This window comes from Falco cherrug, chromosome 7 (assembly GCF_023634085.1).
Source record: "Falco cherrug isolate bFalChe1 chromosome 7, bFalChe1.pri, whole genome shotgun sequence".
In the NCBI taxonomy this organism is placed as follows: Eukaryota; Metazoa; Chordata; class Aves; order Falconiformes; family Falconidae; genus Falco; species Falco cherrug.
Window position 1 is genome coordinate 50,945,944 of NC_073703.1, and position 26,700 is coordinate 50,972,643.

General features: G+C 41.8%; 1 protein-coding gene across 2 annotated transcripts in view; it reads right to left on the reverse strand.

Annotated features, from left to right (window-relative positions):
* Nucleotides 1-23,990, reverse strand: part of RGS6 (regulator of G protein signaling 6) — a 284,113-nt gene extending 260,123 nt beyond the window's left edge. The window contains exons 1-2 of one of the 2 annotated variants that reach the window (XM_055716872.1): nt 23,680-23,776; nt 9,210-9,314 (exon numbers count right to left, since the gene is read on the reverse strand). In XM_055716872.1, the coding sequence (XP_055572847.1) occupies nt 9,210-9,293 (84 nt within the window). In that variant the 5' untranslated portion in view covers nt 9,294-9,314; nt 23,680-23,776. Of the gene's footprint in view, nt 1-9,209; nt 9,315-23,679 lie in introns of both variants that reach the window. The other variant, XM_055716873.1, reaches the window with a different exon arrangement.
* Between the last annotated feature and the right edge of the window lie 2,710 nt (nt 23,991-26,700).

The following is a 26,700-nucleotide window of genomic DNA, read 5'->3' on the forward strand; positions in this document are numbered from 1 at the left end:
ATGTAGATACAAGCTATGTTTAACAAAATTGTGTGGATTTACTGATGGGGAAAGGCATCTAATTATAGCATCAGTGAATGAAATATTTTCTTTATCTGGGGCACCACCAAAACAGTTCCTGTAGCCACGGCCATGCCAACAAGCAAAGGAGGATTGTGCTCACAAACACAGAGGTTTATTAAACAGCCTCCCCAGCTCTCCAGCTCCAGGTTTCCTTGTTAAAACTGCCAACTACTGCAAAACATAAGGAAAAAACACATGAAATGGTAACAGAGCCAGAGAAGAACATTCTTAATATGCAATGGCCAACAAACCTATTTTCATTACATGGAAAAAAAAATACAATTCAAAATAGCTGTAGAGGAGGAGAACAGAAGTCACACTGCAGCACTATACTCAGAAGACTCTGGTACACAAAACCATTTCCATCTAGAGTTTAAAAACATAATCACAGATCTATTTGATTTCAATCTCATAGAACCCCATTTTTACAAAATCAAAATATGAACAAAATTGGAATTGATCTGCTTTCTCTTGCAACCAAGAAATTATCTGAATAATTAACACAAATTTAATCCTTGATTAAATGCTTCCTCCTACCTGTTCCACTCATTCTACTCTCAATTAAAGCATTACATATAATTACTTGTCATTTCTTCTTGTGTATGCCGCAAATAGTTATCACTACATTCAGAGGCACTGAATTATTGGTCCGGAACATAGTTTCCAAACACTTTAATGCAAGGTAATAATAATGAGCCCCATTAACATAGAAGAAAAGCAAAGTACAGAGACATGTTATTTAAATGAACACCTTTGTTCATTTTTCTCCCCCCTTGAAGAGATATAGCCTTGAAACTAAAATAATGAATATACTCAAAATGAAAATACAATTCTTTGTTAAGCAGACTTGTGCACTTCAGTGTCTGGTTAACTAGTTACTTTTCATTTTCTCCAGTTCATTTAACTTTGGGGAGACAAAGAAGATATAGGACAGCAGCAGTGATGAAGAAAAAAAAAGAATAAAAGTAATTGCTTCCCCTTGAACATGGTACGACAGCTTCTTATGGGAAAAAAGAAAGCATGCTTCAAAATGCTGTACGATACAAAACATGAGTTTTTAAATGGAACTTCATTTGCATATTTTCATGGTCCTGCACATGAAATTCTAGTTATTGAAATGAATCCTCCCACTCAAACTTTATCACAGAGCCCTATGAAAGAAGGTCATAATCCTCTGACGTAATATTTTATTAATCAGGATAGAATAAGAGTTTAGCTGAAGTTCTATTTCAAAACAAGAAAGACATAGTTTCATGTGCATTTCATCGGATTCCATCCAAACTCTTTCCTCTTTCATCTTAATATTAGGGTTCAAGACTGCATCTGAAATAGCCAGAAGCTGCCTCCTGGAATGAGTCAGGCTGGCAGCTCTCTACTACTTCACTATTTCATTTTGTTTTGCTTTTATTAAATGAAACAATCCCATGGCTAAAATAATGCTTTAGGCAGAAAAAAAACCATTCATATTGAGCATCTTGCCCAAAATAACATGCAAAAGTTAATCAACAAACATGGTGAAAACACTTCAAGACCACAATTTAAAATGCTGACAAATACACAGAGAATGACATGGGAAAGAGATGGTGGGGGAATAAGAGAGAACCATTTCCAAAAATGCAAGGGACTAAGTGTTACAGCTAGAGTAGGATAATCTTACCCTCTAGCTGAACTTTCCCTTTTTATCTCTGTATTCTAAATTTGCACTGGTTGCTTTGCTAAAAATATACTTTGAAGTTGTCATAGCTATTGGTCCTGGCTCATCTTTTTTCTGCCTGAGAACAGCTAAAGTAATAGATCACTGTAATTAGACCTTTATGGGTGCAAGAGACAGTTTGTTTCAGATACAAACAGGAACAGAGAAAAGCCAAGCCAGATAAGAAAGAAAACTAAATACATTTTGGAAAGACAACTGCTTCTGAACATGGAGAAAACTACCAAAAAAACCCCCAAAAACATAGCTCTAGGCTTATCACCAAAATCTTTGACTACAAAGAGGGATACAATTCACAAGAGCTAAGGCTACCTTTACACTAGGGCTAAGGTCACCTTTTCCAAGACCAGAAAAAGATTCATATGTGTAAAATGCAAACAAGTTATTCTGTGCATGCATTATTTCAATTGGAAGATTGAAGGCATATAGGATGCACAAGAAAATACATCATATATACTTACACACATTCTAAGAATTTATGTCCTATATTAGGCTAAACAGGCACGAAAAACATCGAAGTTACTTGTTCATCTTCACTACTTCAAAGGCACGTGAGTAGGTGCATATGTATATACATATGTATGTATTTACATATCTAAAAAGAGAAACAAGGAAATAGTTATTTGAGGGTCTACCTACCTACACATTACAGGCATTTCGCTATTTGTTACATTTGCACACCACCTACTAATCTGAATCTTTAACCTCAGCAAAGTCTTAACTATTACTGCAAGACAAAAGATGGAAAGAAACAACAAACCACAAAATGGTTCCTGCAGGCCATTCCTGCAGGTGGATCACCCCCACCTGCCTCTAAAAACATGTTTCTGCCACTTGTATGACAGCTTTGTGTCTAAACAATGATGCCAGTCAGCTTCCAAAGTCCTCTGAGTACCAACTTCTTGCAATTTTACACTAATGCTTTAGATCATTAAACACTCATATACGTCTAACGCGGAAATCAAACCCATGGGCCACAGCTTTACCACAAGGTTCCCCTGACAGCTACAGTTAAGGTCAGTGGCATTAGCTTTGTTCAAGGACACTGGCACGCATCAAACTTCAGCAGTACAAATCGTTTGCTATTGCATGAATAAAGAATGTTTGCAGGTATTTTAGACATTCCCTATTCAAGGTGATCTGAAGAAGGTACAAATAGAAAGCTAGAAAGACTTCCTGGATCATTGCATGTCCTTCACTATTTTGCAAGAAATGACATCACACAGGCCTCTTCAAAAACATACCTCCACTCACCCTAAAACCAGCTGGCTTCCTTGGCCACATTAGCCCATGCAATGGCTACTCCACAACTCCACTTTCCTGAGAATTAGAAACCACCTCCTAATTCCCAGGTTGCATTTACTCATGAGGAATGTATGGAAATTTGTGTGCACACCAGCACCATCCTCATCTTAGTAAGGTCTTCTCCCTGCCTGACATTTATCCCTTCGAGCACTCTTGCAGAGTAATTACATCTCTTCCTATCTCACTTTGTTTAGCTCAGCTAAATAAGCCACTTGTTTCTAGTCCATCCTGTGTAATCAGGTCATATTTTCTGAAGACAGGAGATAACAAGAGAAGACTACACCATGACCTAGATGGGGCCATATCACTGGCCCATTGCATAATACTACTGACAGCTATCGCTCCCTTGGAAATATTTCTCCAAGAAACCCTGGGATTATATTTGTTTTTCACCGTCAGCATACAATACTGGACCATGACTGTCCTATTACTCACCAGCATACTCAGGTCTCTTCTCTGCTGTTCCTACCAGACAGATCTGTTGCACACAGCTCTTCCCATCTTTGCCCCCCACTGCACAGCCTCTCTCTCTGTCTCTCTCTCTCTAGGACTAAATTTAATGCCACTGTTGTGATTCGTCTCACCAAGATTTTGCTATATGAGGTATGGAAAGGAGAATTATTGGATGTTACACCTGTTAGTACAGGAAATGCCAAGAGGGAATCTCCTAGATAAAAATCATCCAGCTCTGCCTTTAACGCAGCAACAATTTAACAAGTAGCTCATCTTGCACATAGGCATTTCCCCCTCTCTATGCAACACCCTATGCAGTCAAAGTTGTTGATATGGTAAATAAGCTGAATAAAGAAATTAGCAAGCTTTCAAGAAATGGTCAACTTTTGTTTACAGCCAAGACACACGAGTATTTGCAGTGATACATTAACTGAAACCTCTTTATTCAATATGCAATATGCCTGATCTGTATATTAACAGATCTTGGGTTTAAATTTATTTTCCAACGTTAACAATGCTAGTATGGGGGTTACTTATGTGTTTCAGTTCCTGAAGTACCGAAATGTACTCTCATATTCAGTCCTAGTTTAATCCCAGTTACTGCTTCTAGTCTGGAAACACAGTAAAAAAAAAAATACATTTCAGGAAACGTCAAGCTCAAGACAGCTTAAAATGCCAGTACAGAAAAATCTTCAGGTAAAATTTGACAACTATAGGTCTGCAGTGTTATTAACTCATGCATTATCATCAATGTGTGAGAATCTCAGATTTCATGTACAAAAGTAAAGTTCAAGGCCTTTCCATGCAGTAGAATCCTAAAATACAACTTGAGACAAGTAAAAAATGCCAGAAGTACTCAACAGTTCAAATGCATTTTTAGGTTGCTGCCTCTCACTGGAATAGCAGAAAACCTTTAAAGGGTTAGGAAACCTCAAAAAAGATGGAAACTAATAAAGCACAGAAGTTGTATGCATGAAATCCATCTCATTTTAAGACTGCAGCTTCTTCTTTCTTTGCAATAAGTCATCATTTGAAATATGCCTTTACAGGTGGTGTCTGCTTTTGGTTGCTCGGACAATGTCCAACATGTTGAAATAGTTTTTCATGTGCTATTTAGCACAACTTAACAGCAAACAAATTGGTCTTCTGATAGCTCCCAATACCAGCAATTTTTTTTTTAACTGAACAGCTAATTTTAGCAACAGTCTCTTCCCTCATCTTTCTGCTTCACAGTCCATACATTTTTTGCATGTGTACATCTGTCTTCATAGCTGCTTGCTCTCCCTTTTCCCACCTTATTGCCTTGTGGGACCAGGTCTGCCAGTAACACTCCAGCTGTATGCCACAACTAGAACCCCAGAATCTGCCTGGGAAAAAGCTGCTAATGTAAGCTTGCCTTTTTTTTTTCTTTTTAATAATGGTTACAATTCAAGTCTTAAACCAGTATTTAAAAAGAGTAAGTATAAGGGTAAGGCTGCCAAGTACTGAAGGTAGCAAACAACCCAGATTTTTCTGAAAGCAATTTGTGGCAGCTGCAAGCTTGTATTACATTTACTTAGAACAGTAATTGCCTTTGGAAATTAGTTTTTCCTGCTTCTTCATAAGATTTATGATGAGTAACCGTAAAAATTCAAACTTTAACTCGCTAAGTGCCAGTGTTAGCAACCAGATATAGATGATGTGTCTGGCTAAATTCAGCAGAAATGGAAATGTAGCATCAGAGAGTCCAGGTCATTTCTCTAGTGATACCCTTTGATATCCCTCAAAGCATGCATACTCACGGTGGTTCTTAACTTAATCTAACAGTTGAGTTTGTAAACTTCTCCCCATCCTAATAGATCTCTCTCAGAAACAAGTATGCCTTGCTATCCAATCTACATTTTAATTTTTGTGGTTTTATCCTTCTTGTTATATTCCCCAGGCTCTACTAAACAATTCTTCCTTATGGGCATTTTCAGTTCTTTAGTGAAGCCCTAAATATTTTGATTTTGCTTTCAGTGACACAACAAGTTTCCATCATCCTTTCTGTAAGGAGATTTGATTTGCCAAATTATTTTTTAATAGGTCTTGCATCAGAAGGTGTCTGTTTGTCTTTCAGTACAGTCTGCAGGTGAACTTTCAGATCTGGATTATTGGCATGATGAGCTAAAGGGCCCCTGGCACATAGTAACCAGCACTTGGAAGCCAGAAAGGCAATCAAGAGTGGCTGGATTTCAAGGGAATATGACAGGCCTTTAAAATCAATTGATATTTTCTGTTACTGTTTGCTTGGAGTGTATTTTCCCCCTCTTACTGGATTTTTATTGCATTTTTTTCCTTCCATGCAGCACCCACCCAACACTCCCAGACTAAAGTGAGGACTGGGATGTCACTCACTTCCACAGAAGCCCTTGTGTGTTGACATTACCTGCTCCCATGACAAGGAGGGTAGCACATTTCAAACAGTCTTTTTAAGCACCGCATACCACTCTTCCAGTACTAAACCCAACAAAAAAATACATCAGCATCTTCTCCAGATGTGGCCAGACTCATTGAAGAAAACATTTTTCCCACATTTTACTCACAGAGCAGTACTTAAACAGCACTGCAATTTCTGCAGCGCCCTTAAATTTTTCATTGGGTAACACTGTGACACACAAGATAAATGACAGCACATCCTTACTGCAGCACTATTCATAGGCCTATAACCAGCCCAGGGCTACGTACTGGGACATACAGCGAGATTAGAGGAAGCACAAATCCTAGGAGTGGGATGCAACTTGCTTAATTATAGATGTCTACCATATGACGTAAGTACCTGACAGCTAGATGTCGAGGGACCCAGAACAGTCAATGGAGACCCTGTCAATACAACTCATGTAGTTTAGGGTACAATTCATTTTAACAAGTGAAGGCTGAGGCAAATCACACCCTTAACACTACTTACTCTAATGAGTGCATCTGCACTACCTAATTCACACACAGAGACATATTCCAGAACAGTAAGGCAACATTGAGCAACTTGGATTAAAAAAAATAACATGCCTCACAATTTGATAAATATCAGCCTCCAAAAGGTTAACCCTGAACACCGAAGAAAATAAGACTTATCTCATTGAGACCATCTGCTGTAGCAATCAAAGCAGTTAGAATCCATTTGCTTGCAGGAGTCCATAGAGAATTTCACAAACTAATTGGAGTCAAAATAAATTAGTTTGTTTTGTTCTGCACGGCCAAAATCCATCCCGCTTTACTTTTACCTACCTAAGAGAACAGCCTGTTCTAGGCTTTTCTCTATAAACAAAACAGAGGTTGCTTCAAAGGGACACTCAGCACCACCTAAGATATACAAACCTAAAGGGAAAATTGTCTCTCTTACTAGTGATTATAAAGAAAACTAAGATACCACAACTACTCTCTTGGCTTATGAACATCAAACAGATATCAGTAAGCCTTAGTCAAAATCAAAGTCAAGGAAAGCACAAACAGTTTGGGGTTGTACTTGGAGGACTTTCCCCCCTCAAACCCCACAAACATGAGAGTTATGACAAGCAACAAAATAGCTGACACAGCAGGAGTTACTGTGGTCCCATTGTTGAAGCTCAGCCTTGCTTCTTTTTCCTTAGGGGAATTGACAATTGCATCTCAGGATCCCTGCTGTGAGGGGCAAACTTTTTATTTGACTGTAAGACAAGGCTAGCGCTGAACTGTACAGTATGCTGGCAGATTGTGCTCTGTATTTCAGGGAGTCCAGTGCAGTGTTTTTCTCATTCATTACTGGCAATCAAGCCATTTGAAAGGAAATGAAAGATGAAGAGCTAAACACTCATTTGGAGACAGCAGAGATAATCTCAGACAAGACTTTGATTTTCTTGATTTTGCATATGATTTCTAAACTAAGGAACGTGTAATTGATGTGTAATACATATAACTGATATCAAACAGTAAATTAGATTTAGAAAGTCAACCACCAACGGAAATGAACTTTACAGAACAGGTAATATTAAACCTATTCATAAAAGCAACAAAAAAAACAACTGACAGACATGTGTTAGCTTAATATTGACAATACAGAACACAGTTTTACTGAACAAAGCATGGGGCATGCTATTCTATTTTGACAGATGACTATATTATGAAGGGCTGATAATACTGACATCTGAGGAACACCAGTAAGGAGAAAGGAATCAAATGGTATGAGTACATTCCCCGTTGATACCACAGAACTTGCAAGTCTTATTCTACAGGGACAAAAATGAAACACTGTAAAGGCAAAGAAAGGGAGGAATCTTTAGCAGAAATGCTATGAGATTAATAGAAAGTGAGGCTCATTCAAATAAAATCATGTTTTCAAGAAGAGGTAAGTGGATTCTCTGCAGAGCCACAGACTTAATGCCCTAATTCTAGATCATGCAACCAAAAACTTTCATATCCCGTATCTACTTCAACCTACGGGGGTGCTGGACCTCTCAGCAAACACGTTCTAAAAAGATAATCTGACTAACCAACTACTCCTACTTCCAAATTAGCAGCCAAAATGTGTTCATAACACATTCAAAACAAACAAGCCTACACATCACCCAGAAATTTTTCCCATGTTAACAATTCCAGATTTCAAACCAAATATGCAACAACCAAATCAAAATTACAGTAATCAGAAAGTAACACTTCAAACAACTTATGCTCTATATGAAACCTGAATTATCTTCTCAGCAGATGAAAGTCATCAAGATTACAGTCACACAAGTAGAAAACAGTACCATGTACACCCAACACACTTTAGTTATTCACAGCTATTTTGTAAGGTGTAAAAATGAGTGAAAATATAAATTTTACCCAGTGTTGTACTACACAAGGAAACTTGATTTGAGCTAGCATTGTAGCTGTTAACAGAATGGTAGCTGGGGCCATGCAAGAAATTTTGTTTTTGTAAGAACCATACAACATTTTCACATGCTACGTATGAAACATTTTGCAGACTAAATAAAATTTATATGTTTTCATTAAATTTCAATTTCATAGATAACAGATACACCGACCCCAGAGTATAACAATGCCTTAGCAAATGGGTCAATAGATTGTTCTCCATCTTTTATTCTACCTCCAAAGTACTTCAGAATAAGACATTTTATCATGGTGGAAGAATGTTCTTTGACATCATACATTGCTCTTATTTTACCTTTGCCCTAACTCATTTTTCACTAGCCCTTGAGAGGTTTCTCTTTTTAATTTAAGCAGTGCAACAGGAAGAAGTAACAACTACCTGCAAAGACTGTAAGTCATGCAACAAAAAACACTATCTGAAAATAGAAAAGTTTGTACTAAAAGATTGCTGCATTCCAGTTGCTTTATGCTTAGTGTGATAAAACTTGGAAGGTACGTACAATCCTTTTAGCTAGACTGAGTAAACTTGAATGATGAGCTAGAGTCACATCACAACTATTCACAAGAAATGACAAATTTTGAGTTATTAGTTTGTCATCCAACATTTTATATTAACAAGCTTAAATTCTTCCACTGAACAGAATAAGGCTTCCAAGCTTTCAAATGCTATAGTTTTAATTACTGACTTTCCTGAAAACTGTTTCAGGTATGCATCTAAGCAGCCTGAAACATACCTTTGACTTCAAAAGGGGCATAGGATCCTTTTACCAGCCAACCACATAAGAGATTTTTTCAAGCAGCTCCAAAATCTTACCTTTCTGTAGGCTATCATATTTGGAGAACTCTCCTCTGGGTCAGCAGTTTCCACATTACTTGGATCAGTGGGTGCTTGGGCCATGTTTGTCTCTCGCCGCTCAGACTGCAAAGACAGGAGCAAAGGTCAGCATCACCCCAGGCTGCAGGGGAGCATGGTAGTTATCAGAAAATGATACTTTCTACCACTACCTCCAAGACAAACACACAAGGATGGTACACAGGCAACCATGATCCAGACTTCACCCACTACAGGATTTTATCACACCATGTCAGACAGTTAAATGCTTTGAACTGATTTGTCTAAAGCACAGTACCCCAATGGGCAAGGGCCACCAAGCTGCATACCGCTGTGGTTTGGGTTATCCTGCACACAAACAGATTTCTCCCCCAGTTCTAATCTTTTATTATACACCCCCATTCAACAGAAGACCAATTAATAATTCACACACTTCCTTTCCTTGCTATAAAGCACAAACAGCTTAGACTTTTCTAGGGGCTTTTGAGGTACCCTCAAACAAAAAGCCAACCAGGATAAAAAGCTCGCTGTAAGACAGAGTGAAACCCCACTGGGACCGGCAGGTGCAGCAGACTGTCAGGCACACTGCTGGTTGTCACCTGTGGACACTCAGAGCCACCTCCAGCCCTTCCCAACCCTAGGGCAGCAGCCAGGATCTGGGGAGGCATAGCTGCTTGCTCAGTCAGCAGCTTCCTTCACCTCATGATAGATCCGGGATGAGGCAGCTGGACACAGGTAAACAACCATGCATAGTACTCCTTAAGCCGAACTATCTTCTAGAAGCACAGAAGTGCTGCCTTATCTCTTCCAGATCATGCCAGGCTTGAGGCAAAAACATCAGTGGTGCAGGAAGGACACTTTACATTCTAAGTCAAATACTATATTTTAAACTTTTCTTCCACCAGCACGTTTGACAACTTACATCTTAAATTAAAAGCTGCTGTGGAGCCATTGGGTGACCTTTCCTAGCCTAAGAGGTAACATCGCCTCTTACAGACACTGGCATTAAAGGTGTTTGACAAGCGACATTTCTTTAACAATACAAGTATTGAAATTTCCCATCTCAACATATTTTATTAAAAATTGAGACCAAAACAGTCTATGCTCACACATGCATAATCTACAGTCATTGCTAGAACACAGTTTACCACTGAACTGCCTCCCTTAAGGGGAAGATACTTTCCTATTCCTTTCTCTACCCACTTTTCACATTCCCACAGGCAACGGAGTGCCCCAGCATATAATATACATACATATCACTCAATTATAATACAACCCAAAGCCATTCTAGCTGTCAGTTATCAGCTCCCAAGAACAAGTCAAGTGCCAGAATCGGACAACCTCAGACCACATCCCAGCTCTGTCCTGTCTCAGCAGTGAAAAAGCTATTGCTGTAACATGGCATCCTCCACTGGAGCCAGAAGCAGCTGAGGTACCCCTTTGAGCAAGGGATAATAGAGACCAAGGTTAAATAACCTAAATCAATCCAGATTCCTTCATGTCTTTCTTTCATAAAGTATGCATACACACAAACTGTGGGCACAAACACATTCGTACATGTACATACCAATTTTGAAACTCAGTAATACAATTCTATCTCAAATTAAACAATGCACATATCTATTACCTTTCAAAAGCATGTTCAAACCAATTTAGACACTATTTATATTTAAAGGACACAAATTTATTTTCACTCTTGTTATAGTCTCATGTCTTCCTAGAAGCCCAAACACTGCACTGTTGTGCCAGGTCACGAGCTAAAAACGAAGGGGAATAAATGCTCTAAGCAAAACTAATAGATGCAAAAACAATTACACAGCACAAATGATGAAGGGTAAAGCATTTCAAAATTATAGCACTTTGAATTATTTACACTAATGTGTATTTTCACAGCACTTCTTAGTCATGATTTTAAGGCACTGAATCAGGATTTAGGTGTCATCACAACTGAATGAGTCAAAAAATAGGTACAGATTTTATGTAACTTTCTGAAGGCAATTACAAAGAATTGAAAACATAAGTAACCCAAGTTCCAGCTTCACCTGCAGTATATAAAGACCACATTCACTACTTACATTATATCTGAGATTATATATGCACACTTTAAAAGAATACAATTGCCATTAGTTTTTAATTGAGCTATGCTCCTTTAAAGAAGAGATTAGCAATTTCTAATCAAAAAGCCCTCTGCAGCATTACTTAGCTGCAGTTCGCTCATTGCATTAGTCACTTTGAACATCCTCACTTACAAATTCTCTTGTTCTTGGTACAATGTCAGCTCACTTGATCTTTTCCAATACTTCAGGATTTTCCCCCATAGCAGGTCTTGAAAGTTTTCATGTACTCTGGTACAAGGCAAAAATATCTTGCACAATATGTAGCAGTGGCTGTCATGCTGTTCACAGTGACACTGAGGGAGCCACTGACTGCCTCTGAAGATCTGCAAAAGGTAATCAATACAAACAAACCTGTTGCTGGAAGACAAATTTGCAAAAGCACTTCCCATTGATGCCCACCATCTCCTGCTGGGTTTCAGTCAGGAGCAGGGCCACAGTAGGATGAATGTCACAGAGTACAAGGCTGGAGGCTAGGTAAGACTGAGGTGCACTCCAGAGCAAAGTGCAGGCATCGCCTCCACACAGCCCAGGCATTGGTGGTGCTAGGCTGAGCCTTAATGCAGCCCCTGGACCAGGCGTCCCCCAGGGCCCTTGAGGAACTGTGATAGCTTTGACCATCACACAAGGTTCTTCTCTTTCTTTTAGACTGCTTTTAAAAAAAAAAAAAAAAAAAAAAAACCAAACAGAAAATTGTTTCTTAGATGGTATTCTTATTCTAGAGAGTTAAAAACAATGAATAAGAAAATAAGACAAGTGACACAACATGGGCATGATCTTGGCTCTTCAAGGTGAAAGCAAAGCAATAATGGGTCCCCGTGGATCTCATTACACCTGTGCTTTCTAACATATGGGAGTTGAGTGGAGCTCAGCACCCAGTGATACAGAACTGCTTCCCTGCACTCTGCCATGCTAAAGCCTGGTTTCAAACCGATTCACAAACAGGGTGTTCTCCCTAGCCTGAAAATTGTGGCACAGACTTAACACCCAATGAACACAAACCGCTGGCTACACATCAGCAACACTTCCAATGGAGGAGCAACATCAACATAGCCCCAAGGGAGCACCCCAGCATCTATGCCTGTGGACAGACCACAAGGGTCAAGGATGGAGAGCCCAGAGCCAAGGTTCCCGTGATGCAGGCTACCTACTGCAAACACAAATGAGACTGCTCACATTCAAAGTACAAGTTTTTACCCTAATACTATGTTAAACTGCTGCATTTCAACTCTTTAATTAATATAATGATATCTGAAAGTCTACATCTGACTTGCATATTTCTCTGTTAAAAAACAAACCCCATAGCCTGACATGAAATGATAACAGGACTAATTTTTCAAGGGATCCTACTGAAATCTATTCTTTCTACACCATTTTTTCTCACTGCCAGCCCAGTCTACTCAAGATGCATGCAGAAAGTCAATCCTACATCACTACACAGGTTAAAAACAGAGCGTGTCCTCTGAACCTTGCGATGCATCAGCCAAAAGAGAATTCATCTTGGTCTTACACAGACATTTAAATTACACTGGCCTGAGAAGGGCAAAAAAATGTTTTATTGAAGTTTAAAAAAAACCCAAACAACTGATTACTCATACACAGCCTCCAGTTAAGAGCCTCACCTGAAGAGCACTGTCAACTCCTTACTTCTACAGGCAGTTTACCACATTACCAGTGGCTATCTTGTAACAGCCTGTATCCACACACCAGCAATCTAAATCCAGAAGTGTATCTTCAAAAAATAAATGGTCCCTAACTTCCAACTTTCAGGTTCAAAAGATGCTGTTTTCCCACAGCTGTTTTTCTGACAACAGCCATGCTTGCAGTAATCTAGACTCCTCAGCAGCAAAAGTGATAAAAATTGAAAACCATTTGCGCTAACTGTTCTCTCACTGTCACACACAAGGAGGAAATCAGCAGTCTTCAACTTCTCGTTTATGGATAAGATGGCCTATTAAGCCCTTAAAAAACACTCCCAAAAATATCCTAAAAAGAGAGGGTACATTTGCCTCTTGCTGATTTTTTCCTTTTTATGTTTTAATCTTTATTATAGAACAGTTCTGCTTTTTCCTGAGAAACATAAGCAGAATGGACTAGATAGGCAGCCACTGATAAAATGTACTGAAACATAGCAAGTCTTCTCTCTGTTATCTGATGAGGCTCCTCAAATTCTCTCAAAAACCTGAAGCTGCAAAGAGATATGGTTCCCGTATGTTACAAAAGGATCAGTGAACTCCTTTAAACTGGAATAAACCATTAAAAAAATGCTCCAGAAAGCAAGAAAACCTGGTGGGATTTCTCCCCACAGCTCACTTCTTTAGAGTTTTTGGTGCAGAACTTGAATAATAAAACTTCAAGAACATCAACCATTATGTTTTAGTGCATAAATACTGTCAGTATTTAATCTCTGTGTATATGTAAATTCAATGAAAACAGCTAAGCAGTAAATAGATTCCCATTGGTGTTATCAAATACCTTGATTACTGTAAGAAAAGACTATTGTAAACAAGGCTGCTGTAAGAAAACTCTTATAAGCACAAACCCCCATGTTCTTCACAGAAATTACCCCATCTAGGAGTCCTTATAGACTCTGGATTTTAAAGATAATAGAGAAAGAAAGAAGTACAAAGATAGAAGAAATTCTGCAAAACAAACTATTTCTTGAAAATATCACCTGGACTTAACAGTCCAATACAAGGTCATATTTGAACTCTTATCGTCCATTTTAATAAATAAATTGTCAACTTAATAAGCAAAATTCACAGTGGAAAACATTTCTTGCACATCTGAGATAAAATAAGAAAGTTTGTTATAATATGCAAAAAATTAATCCCAGAAAACAGAATCTACTACATGAATCCCCATGTAGATATCTATCAGCACCACTCAGCTGAAATACAATTTTAGATGACAGTAAGTGGAAATTACCTTTATGCTATGTAATTAATGTATTTAAAGGACAGCTTATAATTGGCATGTAGTGCTAATGTCAAATCATGAGAAATTTAGAGTTTTAGCACACAATCACAGAGTAAAATATAATTTCATGTCATTAATATCTAGTTAATTTTTTTCTAATTAGTGAAATATATCTAGACTATATGACTTTCCATATGCCTGAGAAATCATATAATCACATGCCTTGTTGAGCTGGTAATAGGAAAAATCCCTACCTGGTCTGCTAGAATATTTAGATCTAATAGATCATGTTATTAAGGTGACAGGAGGGATGAGACGGGTGGTGGGGAAAAGAAAAATCAGTTATTCTGAATTCAGTTAGTCCCCATTAAGCTGATATTCCATATCCATTACAAAAGCCTCTCTAGAATTGAGATGGGAAGAAAGAAACTCATCTTCATGTTCCTCTCCTAGTTAACTATTACTTCATTAAACTAGGATTTGGGCATACCAAGCAAGGTGTGTACACTAGAGGACAACATACAGCGTATCACAGAAGTCATCCTGTTCACCAAAGCAAATACATCAACCGCAGGATCCCCAGGTCCAACCTGGACTATACTCTGCTTTTAACCGGCGTAGCTCAGTCTGAGCACTGCACCAATTCACCTCTTCTCTTCCTTCAGCAGTAAGCCTGTATGAGGAACTGAAACAACATCCATCCGAATCAGGTAAAAAAGCCGGGAAGACCGGAGCTAAGATCAAAACTCCACCATCTCCTCCAGTATCCTTACTGGTGAGAAGGGGAAAGGCTGGTATTACACACAGCACTGCTGACCACCATGCTCAGCAGAACAAGGCTCTGCAAGCATGTTCCTCTCCTGAACCAGATGATGAAGACATAAGGGCTAGTGAAACAGGAGCTGGACATCCCCGTGTAGGGATGCCACACCACAGGTAGCAGTCACAGACTGCCACTCTGGATACCATGGTGCTGCTCCCCTGCAGAGAGAAGCAGCAGAGGGAGTCTGCATTCAACCAGCAAAGTACAGCTTCCAAAGCATCTAAAACCCTACTGTTTTGGACATCAAATTGTAACTGAAGTTCCTCTGAAAATACTTTCCCAGTGGAAGATCATCCCAGACCTTCTCCTCCTCACAAGTGCTGAGCACTGCACCACTATCAACAATATTCAGTCTGTTGCCCTTTTTTAAGGAACAAATTATAAACACTTCCAGCAACTGCACTTAACGTTCACATTTTTGCCAAATTACATCCTCTTTGTTTGTGAGAAAGGAGTTTTGTTTATACTGGAAGAATTTGTGCATTCTAAAGGATCCCATTCCTCCCCTTTCTGAGGTACCAGCTCACAGGGAGTCCCATGCTGAAGTGCTGGAGCTCAACACTTCTCTAGCTCTGCAACTGGCAGGACAAAAGACAGGCACACATCCAGGCACGGAAACAGCAGAGATTTTTGCCTCACCCTGCCAGAGCAGCAAGAAAAGACCCAATTCTGGGACACCCCCTTTTTCTTCTCTTTAGGGAAACAGGTCCTGATGAAGACTGGGATTTCTGATTTCTTCTACTCTTACAGACATTTCCTAAAGGTGCAGTCCCCTTCCGTCATGTAACTAAGTGCTTCCTATGGAAAAGCTTGCCTTAAAACATCCTACATTGGATGTGGTATGCCTACATTTCCACACAGTCCTAGGACAGTGAGCAAACTCTAGACCCCCGATCACCCATACCACTAAACTGCTAGTTTGCTCCCAAGGTTCTCTCTTGTAGAGCTTCAAACCAGTATGTGGACATAGGTCTGAGAACACAGTTCTCCTCCATCACCATTTGCTCCCAAGAGTCAGTATGTATGACCTTACATTGGGTTTGGCTCCCTACTTCTTACCCATTCCTCCAGCAATCTCCCAATAGGTTCTGCAACACCATACAGCCTCTCAACATGTCCCAAGGCATGTGATATATAACCTCATATTTCTGGTGGGGTGCAGAACCACCTTGCTTTTTTTTTTTTCAACACTGTAGTTGGAAAAAACATACATAACAATCGTTGTATCTTCAGCCCACAGAGGTACCACCTGGTGGCCAGAGGACACCTCTCTGTCCAAGGATACACACTATCGACACAGCCATCTTTTAGGCAGAGCTAGCTCTCAAACACGAGGCGATCCAAGTGACTTGGCCTCCTGCAGGCAGACGCAGTCTACAAGTTTAAACTCAGCCCACTGTGTAATCTAATGTGAGCAGCTGGTTTCCTTAGGTACTCTCCAATCACTTGCTGCCCCCAGTTATTCATGTCCTTTAATAAAACAAGTAAATATTCAGTGTGGTGGTCTAAGCAGGACATTGTTAACCAGGGGTCACCAAGGCCTTGCACCACCTCCAAAAGAGGGAATTCTCTGTGGCCTTGACCAGTTTTCTCTCCAACTGTGACAACTGTGGCAGTACTCACCCTGCACATAACTATACAACAGGCAACACCACTAAGGATAGACGGTTCCAGTTGTGCTATCCACAGGTGACCTGTCTCAATCACCTGGCAAATGATCAGACTAATTCTTGATAAACTATGGCAGTTGATTACTTTCCTCCTCTTTCTCCAGGGAGGCATACCATTCCAATTCTACATATTTCTAAATCTGCAGATATTTGTAGCTATTTTAGGTTGCTGAAAATACTGGCTGCAACTGGATGTCACATCCAGGAAAGTGAGGAGTGGAAGCCAAGATAAAGTAACTTTTCTTGGCATCTGACACTGACTAGGTCCCAAGTTCTTTCATGTCTGTTTAGAGGCATTGGGGGGTTTTTTGTTTTGGTTTTGTTTGTTTTTGTTTTTTTAATTAGAGTGCAATATATACAACCTGTTTTCTGGTCTATCAAGCCAAGGTGTGCTGGAAGCCTTGCTGACTTAAATGAAGATCTTTCCCACTTCCAGAGTTTTCAATCTATTATTTGACAGATAGGTGAACAAGGAGAACAAGACAACCAAAAGGAAAAATGGAATGGGGATGCATAGTAGTGAATATTGAGACATGAATTGCTTATCAATAAGGCAGATTTTTCCCTTTTGAAATCCATTGTTAAAATGGGCACTTGCATACCAAATTTACTTTTAATGGACCAGGATGAGGTTATACGCAGAAAGAAACTGTCTCCAATACACCCATCCTTCTTCCAAAGAATTCAGAACAAAATGCAGTATCCACCTGCAATCAATCTACCTTTCCAATAAAATAATACTGCTGTGCGTGCAAGCGCTCTTGGAAAGGCTCCGAGCCAACTCACTGTTACCAAGGTTAGCTACAAAGAATGTAACAGCAAATGTAAGCTGAATATTTAACCGAAACAAACGTCAGTGCTCTATGAATTTACAAATGCAAAGAGATAGCTATAGCCCAGCTTTGAATGTCATCTGAATTGGCGATCCCAAACTACTACAGTATTTATAAAGTTCTATCAGTCTGCAAGAAGCACTTGCAAAGGAGAGAGCTGAAGCTGTTATTTCATTGTTTTGCAAGAACGCCAACTTGCTGGCCAGAATCATTCCCTGTGGAAAACGAGTAACTGCATGGATAATACAGAAGTTGAGGGTAGACTTCTAATCCCTTCTCCAACATAAATCCTTTGAAAAATCCTCTTCCTTGGATCAGTTAACGGTGTGCTAAGAGCATACTGTCTATGAAGCTGATCCATCAAATACACCATCTCTGAAAGTGACTTGTTCTTTATTCACCAGAGAAAAAACAGAATGCAACAGTAAGCTGCTTCTGGGGGAAGGACTGCACTTTCTATTTTACACTGTATCCAATTAGTTGAAAACAACTGAAGAAGATTGATGGAAGGAGAAAATTGAATGCAAAGAAGCAGCACAAACTAAAGGATGCTGTAATGTAGGCTGACAAGAAAATCAAAATATTAAAATAAAAAATATATAGGTCCCAGTACCTGTTGGATTCCAAATTCAGAATTGGTACACCTAAACTACCTGTTCCAAACAGTAGCTTGCTGAAATGAAGTTCCCTTCAAGTCCAATGCAAGATTGATATAACAACCAATCCACCCCTGCATTGATCAATGACTGCACTGTCATTTAAAACACTTCAGAGTGCTGAGAGTTCTTGCTGGTTGTTCATTCTCAAGAGGAAAGAAAATTCCAAGTACCCTACAATCAAATAAAATGGGAAATTTGCTACCCACAAGAACAGGTGCTTTTGAACATGTGGCACTGTGCAACACCCCTGATGCAAATGAACACAATTGGTTGCATCCCATGTTCTTCAAAGACATGATGCAATGTACCATGATTTCACTGCCGTGCTGTTCATCACAACAACACACAGCCTTTTCAGATGCAAATTACGTTCAAATCACTTCAGTGATTGCAATATAAAAAGTATCTAAGTCACTCCTGAATCAGGTAGCTTAAGTTCACAAACCCACACAGTTCAGCAGAGTCAACAAATCCCACCGCAGTGGTTCATCTACCCTGAACTCTACAAAGCCATAACTGGACTACTACAAATACCAATATATGCTAGGTACCTTATAAATACTAATATACTTTAATACTGCTGCTGTTACACTATATTGCTATAAAGACAGTTCCTTTAATTGAGCTAATACATGTCTACGCCAGACTGCTGTTACACTAGCAAAGACATAATCTGAAACTAATTGCTCATCCATGACAGAGGCAAATATTATTTTCTTTTACAAAATGATAAACTAAATCACAATGAAATTAAGTGACTTCCCACATTCACATAATGGATGACAGAGCAATAAATTGAACATACAAGCCCTGACTTTCAAACCATTAGTTATCATTTGCTCAACACACATCCCCATAGCATAGTAGGTCTGTAGTAATCAATCTGAAAAGCTTTTAACTACCTTGCGAACCTTTCACCACTGATGCCAGGTTCTATACAGTGAAAAAGACAAAATATCATCCCTTTCCACTGTGATGATGTTTGTAACATGTACTTGAAGATTGCTGGCAAAAATACAGCACCAATTCCTCTTCACTGCTTTAACTATCTCATGGTCCCCACCACCCACATGTAGTAGTGCAGTACCTGTGCCTTACACTGCTACTGAGTCCAGGAACAGACAGCTGTTTCCAGCATGACAATGCAGAGCTCTTGGGATGTCAAAACCTTCTTGCTCACTGAAATTTTAACCTACCTCTCTTTCTTTCTCTCTCCACCATTCTTTGCCACCAGCTACAGAGACGTTAAAAAAATAGTATGAGATCTGATGTAACACAAGTGGGTAGCAGCAGTCTCTCTTGACTCCACAATCTTTCTAGAGCTTGACAACCAATGAGGAAAATATAAATTAGCTCTTCTTTCTTGCTCCTCCTCACAGATAGAGCACAACAGCAGAAATTAGCTCATTCCCCAGTCACCACAATATGCTATTACTCCAGCTGGAAACAGTAAGTGAAAACATAGAAGAGTCATTTCATGGTAAAATTTATATAGATTAAGAAAGCACTGCAGATTCTCTAACGTTAATATCATCCTTTAAAAACTTTAAAAGTCACTATATCACTGAAGGAAAATTGTAATCAAAGAGTTTTGAACTCTCCCCGATACATCTACTACTACCTTTTCAACGGTATAAAGATACACCAGATTTTTCAAAGTACTTCAGACTGTGTGCACTCTAGCCACCTCTAAACCGCCATAAATCCACCACCACCACATGAGCAGCATTTTCCACAGTCACTAAACAGAAAGTTAAGAAATGAGGAGTGGAGGCAGAAATTTGCGGGGGGAGGAAAAAAAAAAAAAGTTAAGAGATGTCGGAACATAGTAATTTAGCTCCAAACATTAAGACAGATGTTCAACTATATGCAAGTGCTCAGAGAAGCAAACAGGAAATTTTGTAGCCTGAGGAAGTCAAACGTGTAACTCCACAGGAGCCAGGTGACTGACTCATCCAGATGCTGCTAAAAACCCAAGGTGGTACCCATCACCACCCGCAGGCACCTTAAGTGTTTCTGAAACGTGCTTGGCCAGCACAGCTCTGGTCAGCTTTCCACTCATATGTGGACAGAGCCGCAAGCGTTCAGGGTTAAAAGTACTACTACACCTTCAATATAACACAGGGCCATGATATCTTCCTTCTATCTTGTTTTATACTTCAGATGGCAGAGCGCTGTCTTGTGCCACATTGGTGACAGCAGTTCAAAGACCGACATGAAGAAACACCCTTCTAAATCATGAACATTCTTATTGTACCCAGGTTTTCTTTGCAATTATAATATTGTGGTATGAATTAACATAGATAATAATGCAGTTGAGAAGAAGCTGAGAGGAGTCCCATAAGGAACCAGGAGCATTTCGGTTCTGGCAACTAGATGCAATATTTGTATCCTGAAACAGTCCGAAGCTGCTCAGTGGACCTGTTTGTTCATACAATCACCCTTCTAGAGAGCCCAGATCGCTTGCAGAAACGCGACTGAAGCTCCAGGTGATGAGCACACACAACACAACTGATCATAAGGGCAAAACTGCACTCTTGTAACGCTGGACATGGAAAAAGCAGCTTGCCCTCGTTCTGCTGCCACTTTTACAGCTGCAGGGTTTGATTTAGATATCAAGAGTATCTCTGACCAGAGCCTCCACGTTAGTTATCCCTTATTTTTGCAGAGCTGGAGACTCATATTGTTATTGAGGACAGTAAAAAAGATAATCACCCCACAACATCCTAGGATGCCTGAGCCACAGCACTGCGAGATTCAGAAGTTTCACCACAGACTAGCATAGCATCCTAACATACCATGTTAAGATGACACACTGCAGCTATTTTGTCTTCCTTCTACTCCACACACAGCAGCTTCTCTTTCCGTGCCATCTGCTAGTTTGCTGCAGTCTGCTGGGACAGGACTGCCCTCTCCTTTTGTCCCCTTCTTGGCTGCTCAAAGGGAGGACAACAGATCCTAGCATTGCCTGTCCATACACTCAGCTTTCCTCCAGCTGCCTCAGAAACATGAACCAAAACACAGTTACTCCCATGAATGAACAGTGCTCTGCTCTCCTCTGTCGTATCAGTGTGCTCCACCAGAATTACAGGCTAGGTACTGCAACACCTTGTAAGTGGTTAGCAAGGAGGCAATTGCTGCTTTAAGAGGACATGCTTTTTCCTCTTATCCTCACGTGTTATTGATTAAAAAGGTATCTGCACTACCTGCTTCACAGGAACGATCAGAGAGAAACTAAGGCAAGCGGTGTTGATAATGACTATACGCAGCTCGTTATCATGCCCTTTCTTAGAAGGGCAGGGTAGTAAGAAGAAACCAGAAAAATCAGTCAGGTAGGTGAACAGCAATCTTCAAACATCTATTACTACAAATGTCAGTATGAGATATGTAGCAAATAAGTATTTCTCTTTCTGACCACTACTACAATTCAAAACAGGAAAAATAAAGGCTATCTAAACTCCACCACACTTGTAACCAGTTAGGAAAGAAACTGGAATGTTTGACATTAATTATTCTATTAGTCAGGTCGTTAGAAAAAGGAACAGCTCATCTGAAAATGAAGTCAATACTGGCTGAGTCTAAACAGTTTCTTCAGCATTTAACACACACATCCAAGCAATGAACACTATTATTCTGTGCTTGTAACCATATGCCCCCAAGTCAATAACTGCTCTTCAACATCTGACCTCTTTTTTAAAGCAGATTTACAAGAAAATATAGTGAAACTGCTCCCAGTCAGCTGGTGAGAAAGTATTACAGCTCATAACCACACAGCAAAAAAAATCGCTAGTTCTTGCAATATGCAAGATGAGAACAAATCTGGCATTGGGGGGGGGGGGGGGGGGTGGCGAAGGGAAAGAAAGAAATGGATGATAGGAAGTGTACACAGCCTTCCACTTAAAAACAAAGCCAAATCAGCCTTGAAGAATATTTACGATGATAACAAATGCCTTAAATCCCCAAAGCTTTGAACTACAGTTAATCTCTTTCATTATGTTCTTCAGCAAGCAATTACAAATAACACTATACATTTACAAAGTGCTTTTCCCACTCACAGCTCTGAAAGCACTTCCCCCAGAAACACACAAACACAAATCAAACGTAGCTTTCTTTGAGGTGGGAAGCCAGCAATATACAGTTTAACACACCAACACAAAGGTGAATTTTACAGCATGGCTTTATTTATCAAAGACACATTTTCCTGTTTTCCGAGCCCTACACACCGGTAAGTCAGCAAATAAAAATCAATCAAAAGCAATCACACATATCTTTAATTTCAGGGAAGAGCTGGGAAGTGTCATGCTGCTCTTGTAGCACACAGGCTACCCCTGGATGCCGTTCTGGCAAGCCCCTCGCCGGCTGAAGCAAGCCCCAACTTACCTAGGCTGTCCCAGCCGGGGCTGCGCCCGGCAGCCAGCGCAGTGCCGGGGCAGGCAGGGCGGCAGGAGCAGAGCCACAGGCGCAGCCAGCTCCTCGGAGCAGCGGCTCTGACTGCTGCTGCGTCTGCACCGTACGAGCAGCAGCATGCCGTTCTCTAAACAAAAATCTGCATCTTCCTCGGAAAAAAACCACTGGAAGCTCCTTGCTGGCCCCACAACCTATTCCTCTATTTATGCTGTCGCAGCTAGTGACTAAGGAGATGCTTTTAGTGTCACAGGAGATTAAGGCTCTGGGAGGAGAGTGCCTGACAGCTTTACTCTCGCACACGGTCCGTCTTCGAGCTAACGCACTTTGTTGGGGGATGAAAGTGTACTATTGCCACACACTACCCAACTGAAACTGCTCCCAAGTTTTCCCACGAGACACCAGCTCCCCCCTCAAGCCGTACCCCAGCGCTCGCTCCCCCCGTCCTGCTCCGAGGCCTTCCCCCAAAAAGCTCTGCGGCTCCCGGGCACCACCACTCACCCCGCGCCCCCGCCGAGCCCCGGCTCCCCGGGCACAGCCCTTATCCCTGCTGGGACACCGCGTCCCCCGAAGCCCAGCCGAGCCCCGGGGGAACGGCAGCCCCGCACCGCTGCGCGAAGCCAGGCGCCCCCCGCGCCCGGGCCGTGACCCGCCGCCGGGCCCCTGCCGCGGGAAGGCGGACGGCGGCCGGGGCGGGCTGGGGGGACACATGGTCGGAGGGGGGGCACAACCTCCCCCGCCCGCCCGGCGGCGCGGGCCGGTGTATGCAGACGCAGGCACCGGTAACACGCACCGCCGTGCACCTGCCCGCAACTACCAACTCGGAGTAAACCGCCCCCTCGGGGCCGCCCGCGCAGCCCCTCCCGCCGGGCCGGGGCTCCGCTCTCCGCGGCGGGACCGGGACGGGGACCCCGCTGCCAGGACAGAGGCGAGCGGCTCCCGCTCCGCCAAACAAACGCGGATAAAGAGGGAAATAGCGGCGCCGAGCGCAGCCCCTGCCCCAGCCCTGCGCGCAGCCCACTCCCATTACCTTAGCAACCGCGCGCCGCCGTCCCCTGCCGCCCCCCGCCTCGCCTCTCCTCAGGGACGGGGAGGGGCCCGCGCCATGGCGTGAGCCTGCGGGCGGGGCCGGCGGGGCCGGGGCTCTCCGCCGCGCCTCTTCCGAAAGCCTCTCGCTCCCCTCAGCGCCCCGCAGGCTGCGGGGGGACGGCGGCGCAGGCGGCGAGGGCGACGCTGCCGCCAGAGCGCCGCGGACACACCGCGCCCCTCGCCCCCGCCTCGGCCGGCCCCCGCCGCCGCCGGCCGACCCTCCGCCGAGCCCGCGCCGGGCGGGGGCGGTGGCCCGGGCGGGGCCGCGGGAGCGGTGACGGCTCCGGCCCCGCCGCAGCAGCGCCCGCTGTGGGCAGCCCGGGCACACCTCCCCCGCCCGGCACCGGCACCGGCGGAGGCCGCTGCCCCCGGTTTTGAGCCAGTCGCCCTTTGCCGGCGGCGCAGAGAAACTTCGGCTCCTGCCACCCTGGCTGCTGCTGGGCGGCGTGGCGCGGCTCAGAGCCAGGACAGGCCTTGTGAAAACGTCAGGCAAAATTCCTCCATCTGTAACCGTGAAAGCCTTGTCTCTGGGTCATGCCCCTCGGACACCCAGGATTTCCCAGCTGAAGGCTGGGGTCACAAGGAGCCCAGGACTCGGCACACGAGTACCGTCCATGACAGACACCACGGCTCCCACAGAACTGCTTACAGATCCCGCGCTTTGAAGCAAACCTGCCACATGGGCAAAAGCCATTGCTGCTGGCTAGGGTGGAGCTCCCATACGCTAGTTAGGTGTGCAAAGTAGCTTAGATACTCTCCACCCGTTACTCTACTGGACGGGATAAGATTTTTATTCCTTTCTTTTCCCCCCGGAAGGCAAGCCAAGCCCACTGTGCCCAAAGCTGACCCTCAAATCCAAGAGCTGCACTGGGCAGCACTAGGCCAGGCCCTGGACAGCAGGTGTCCACACCCACCTCTGCGCCAAAATTTTCTGCCTTTCCAAGGTTTGGTTTCCACACGTCAGAGTTGTTATTGCAGCTGAAACTCTTCACGGCAAGGCTGCCAACTCCACAGAAGAAAGGCTGCTTTACCAACCTGTATACCATGCCTTAAAGGCCCTTGTGTGGTGTCCCTGTTCCATGTCACCCAAACCAGGCTTGTGTTTGATAAGCCTGCTGATGGACACTGAAAGCTGTCTTCTGCAGGCATGTCTTGTTATGTTAGGGTTGTGGTGTGCATAGCACATTGACTTTCTGCTGATGTCTGGTACACAAAACTGCTGTGATAATTCAAACAATAAATCCTGAAGAAAAAATTATTTCTGGTGCAACTCTGCATCGCTTCTATTTGTACCGCACCTATATCTCCATCTTTACCGTTCTTGGCTTACTCCTTCTTCAGTCTTGCAAATGCTAGGTTCCACCCTGCACAGTTTGCCCATGCTTACTTCTACAAGGTCCTTCATCTTCACAGGCTATGCATTTATTTTTTTGTCACACTCAGAACTGCATCCTAGTGGCCAAATTCTGCAGTTGTGCCTCCGATGAGCTTGTAGACCCTTACTGGACTTCCCAGGTGTTGATTCAATTGATTTGGTTCAGACGACAGCTGTGGGTATTTAAAACCTTCTACAGAAGGTCAAAACGTTCTGATCTTGGTAGACTTCCCCTGATTTTTTTGTTCAAAGAGATTGCACTTCTGAAAGATCACAGGATATTTTGGGGATACATTTTTGAAATAAAATGAATTTTAAAATATTTCCATTTCTGTCAAATTTGAATTTAAACCACTTGTCATTCCCTTCAGATAAATCTAAGCATGTTATACATTATTTGCCACAGAAAGTTTTCTGGTAAAGGGAAAAAGGAGAGAGTGGCTACCTATGAAACATAGATTTATTTATTTTTTATTTTGGCAGAGATTTTCTCAGCAAAGCATTTCAAATCAGTAGTTATACCAAGTTATGCTAGGGTATGACTTCCCGTAACATCAAGGATGAGATATTTCAGTGTCTTATATCAGGTCTATTCAGGAAAAACTGTTTCACCTCTGTTCTAACACTGTCTTTATTCTCCCAGCTCCCTCAAAGGAGCATACACATGGTAGTTAACAGGTCTAAGTGCTTTAAATTTATCAGGTTAGCTCAGACTAAAATGCAAGCTCTATAGAGATACCATTTTTAAAATAGAGGACTAATAGAATATTTCACATGGTTATTAACACTGCAGTTCAAAGAAATTATGAATATATTTCCTGGCAGTGTTTCCAGGCCAAGTATTACCATACCACAGCCGCCCATGATGCTGAGAAAGGAAGCTGACTGGAAACATTAGAGCAAAAGTGACCACTATGCTTTTTTCAGTCATGCTCAACAGAAGAAATTGTAACCAAAATGTACAAATAAAGGGAAAGGCAAATGATAAATATAAAAATTTAAACAAAAATTGTTATAAATATTATAATATATATTATATAGTTAGATAAGCTATATTTTTTTAAAAATTAAACAAATGGCATTTCAGTTTTGAATAATATTTCATGTCTTATTTCCACATTTTATACTACAATTAAATGAATCTTTGTCTGGTGGGTTCTCTCAAGTAACAACTACTCTTTGGTCCCTTGAAGTAATTACTGCTATAAAGAAAAATGGCATAGCAACATTAACTACTAAAATAAATGATACATAATTAAAACTAAAAGAAACCTAAGCGTTGATCCTTATGCTGAAAACAGTGTAGTCAGACTTGGTTTATCACAGAGATCATTCCTCAGTTTAACCTCTTCCCCAGTGGGAGAGTCCAGCAGTCTGATGAGTATGATTAGGGATGCAGAAACAGTTCTGGGACACCTCACGTTGATGTAGAACTAAGCACACACAGAAATGTTTGCAGAAAAAGACATTCCATCTGAAACCCTTTGTTATGCTCAGTAAGTACTGGGGAAGAATGCATGGCAAGGGACTGCTGCGCATTTTTCCGGCCAGGAGGACAGTCTTCGCTGCACTTTATGATGAGATCTT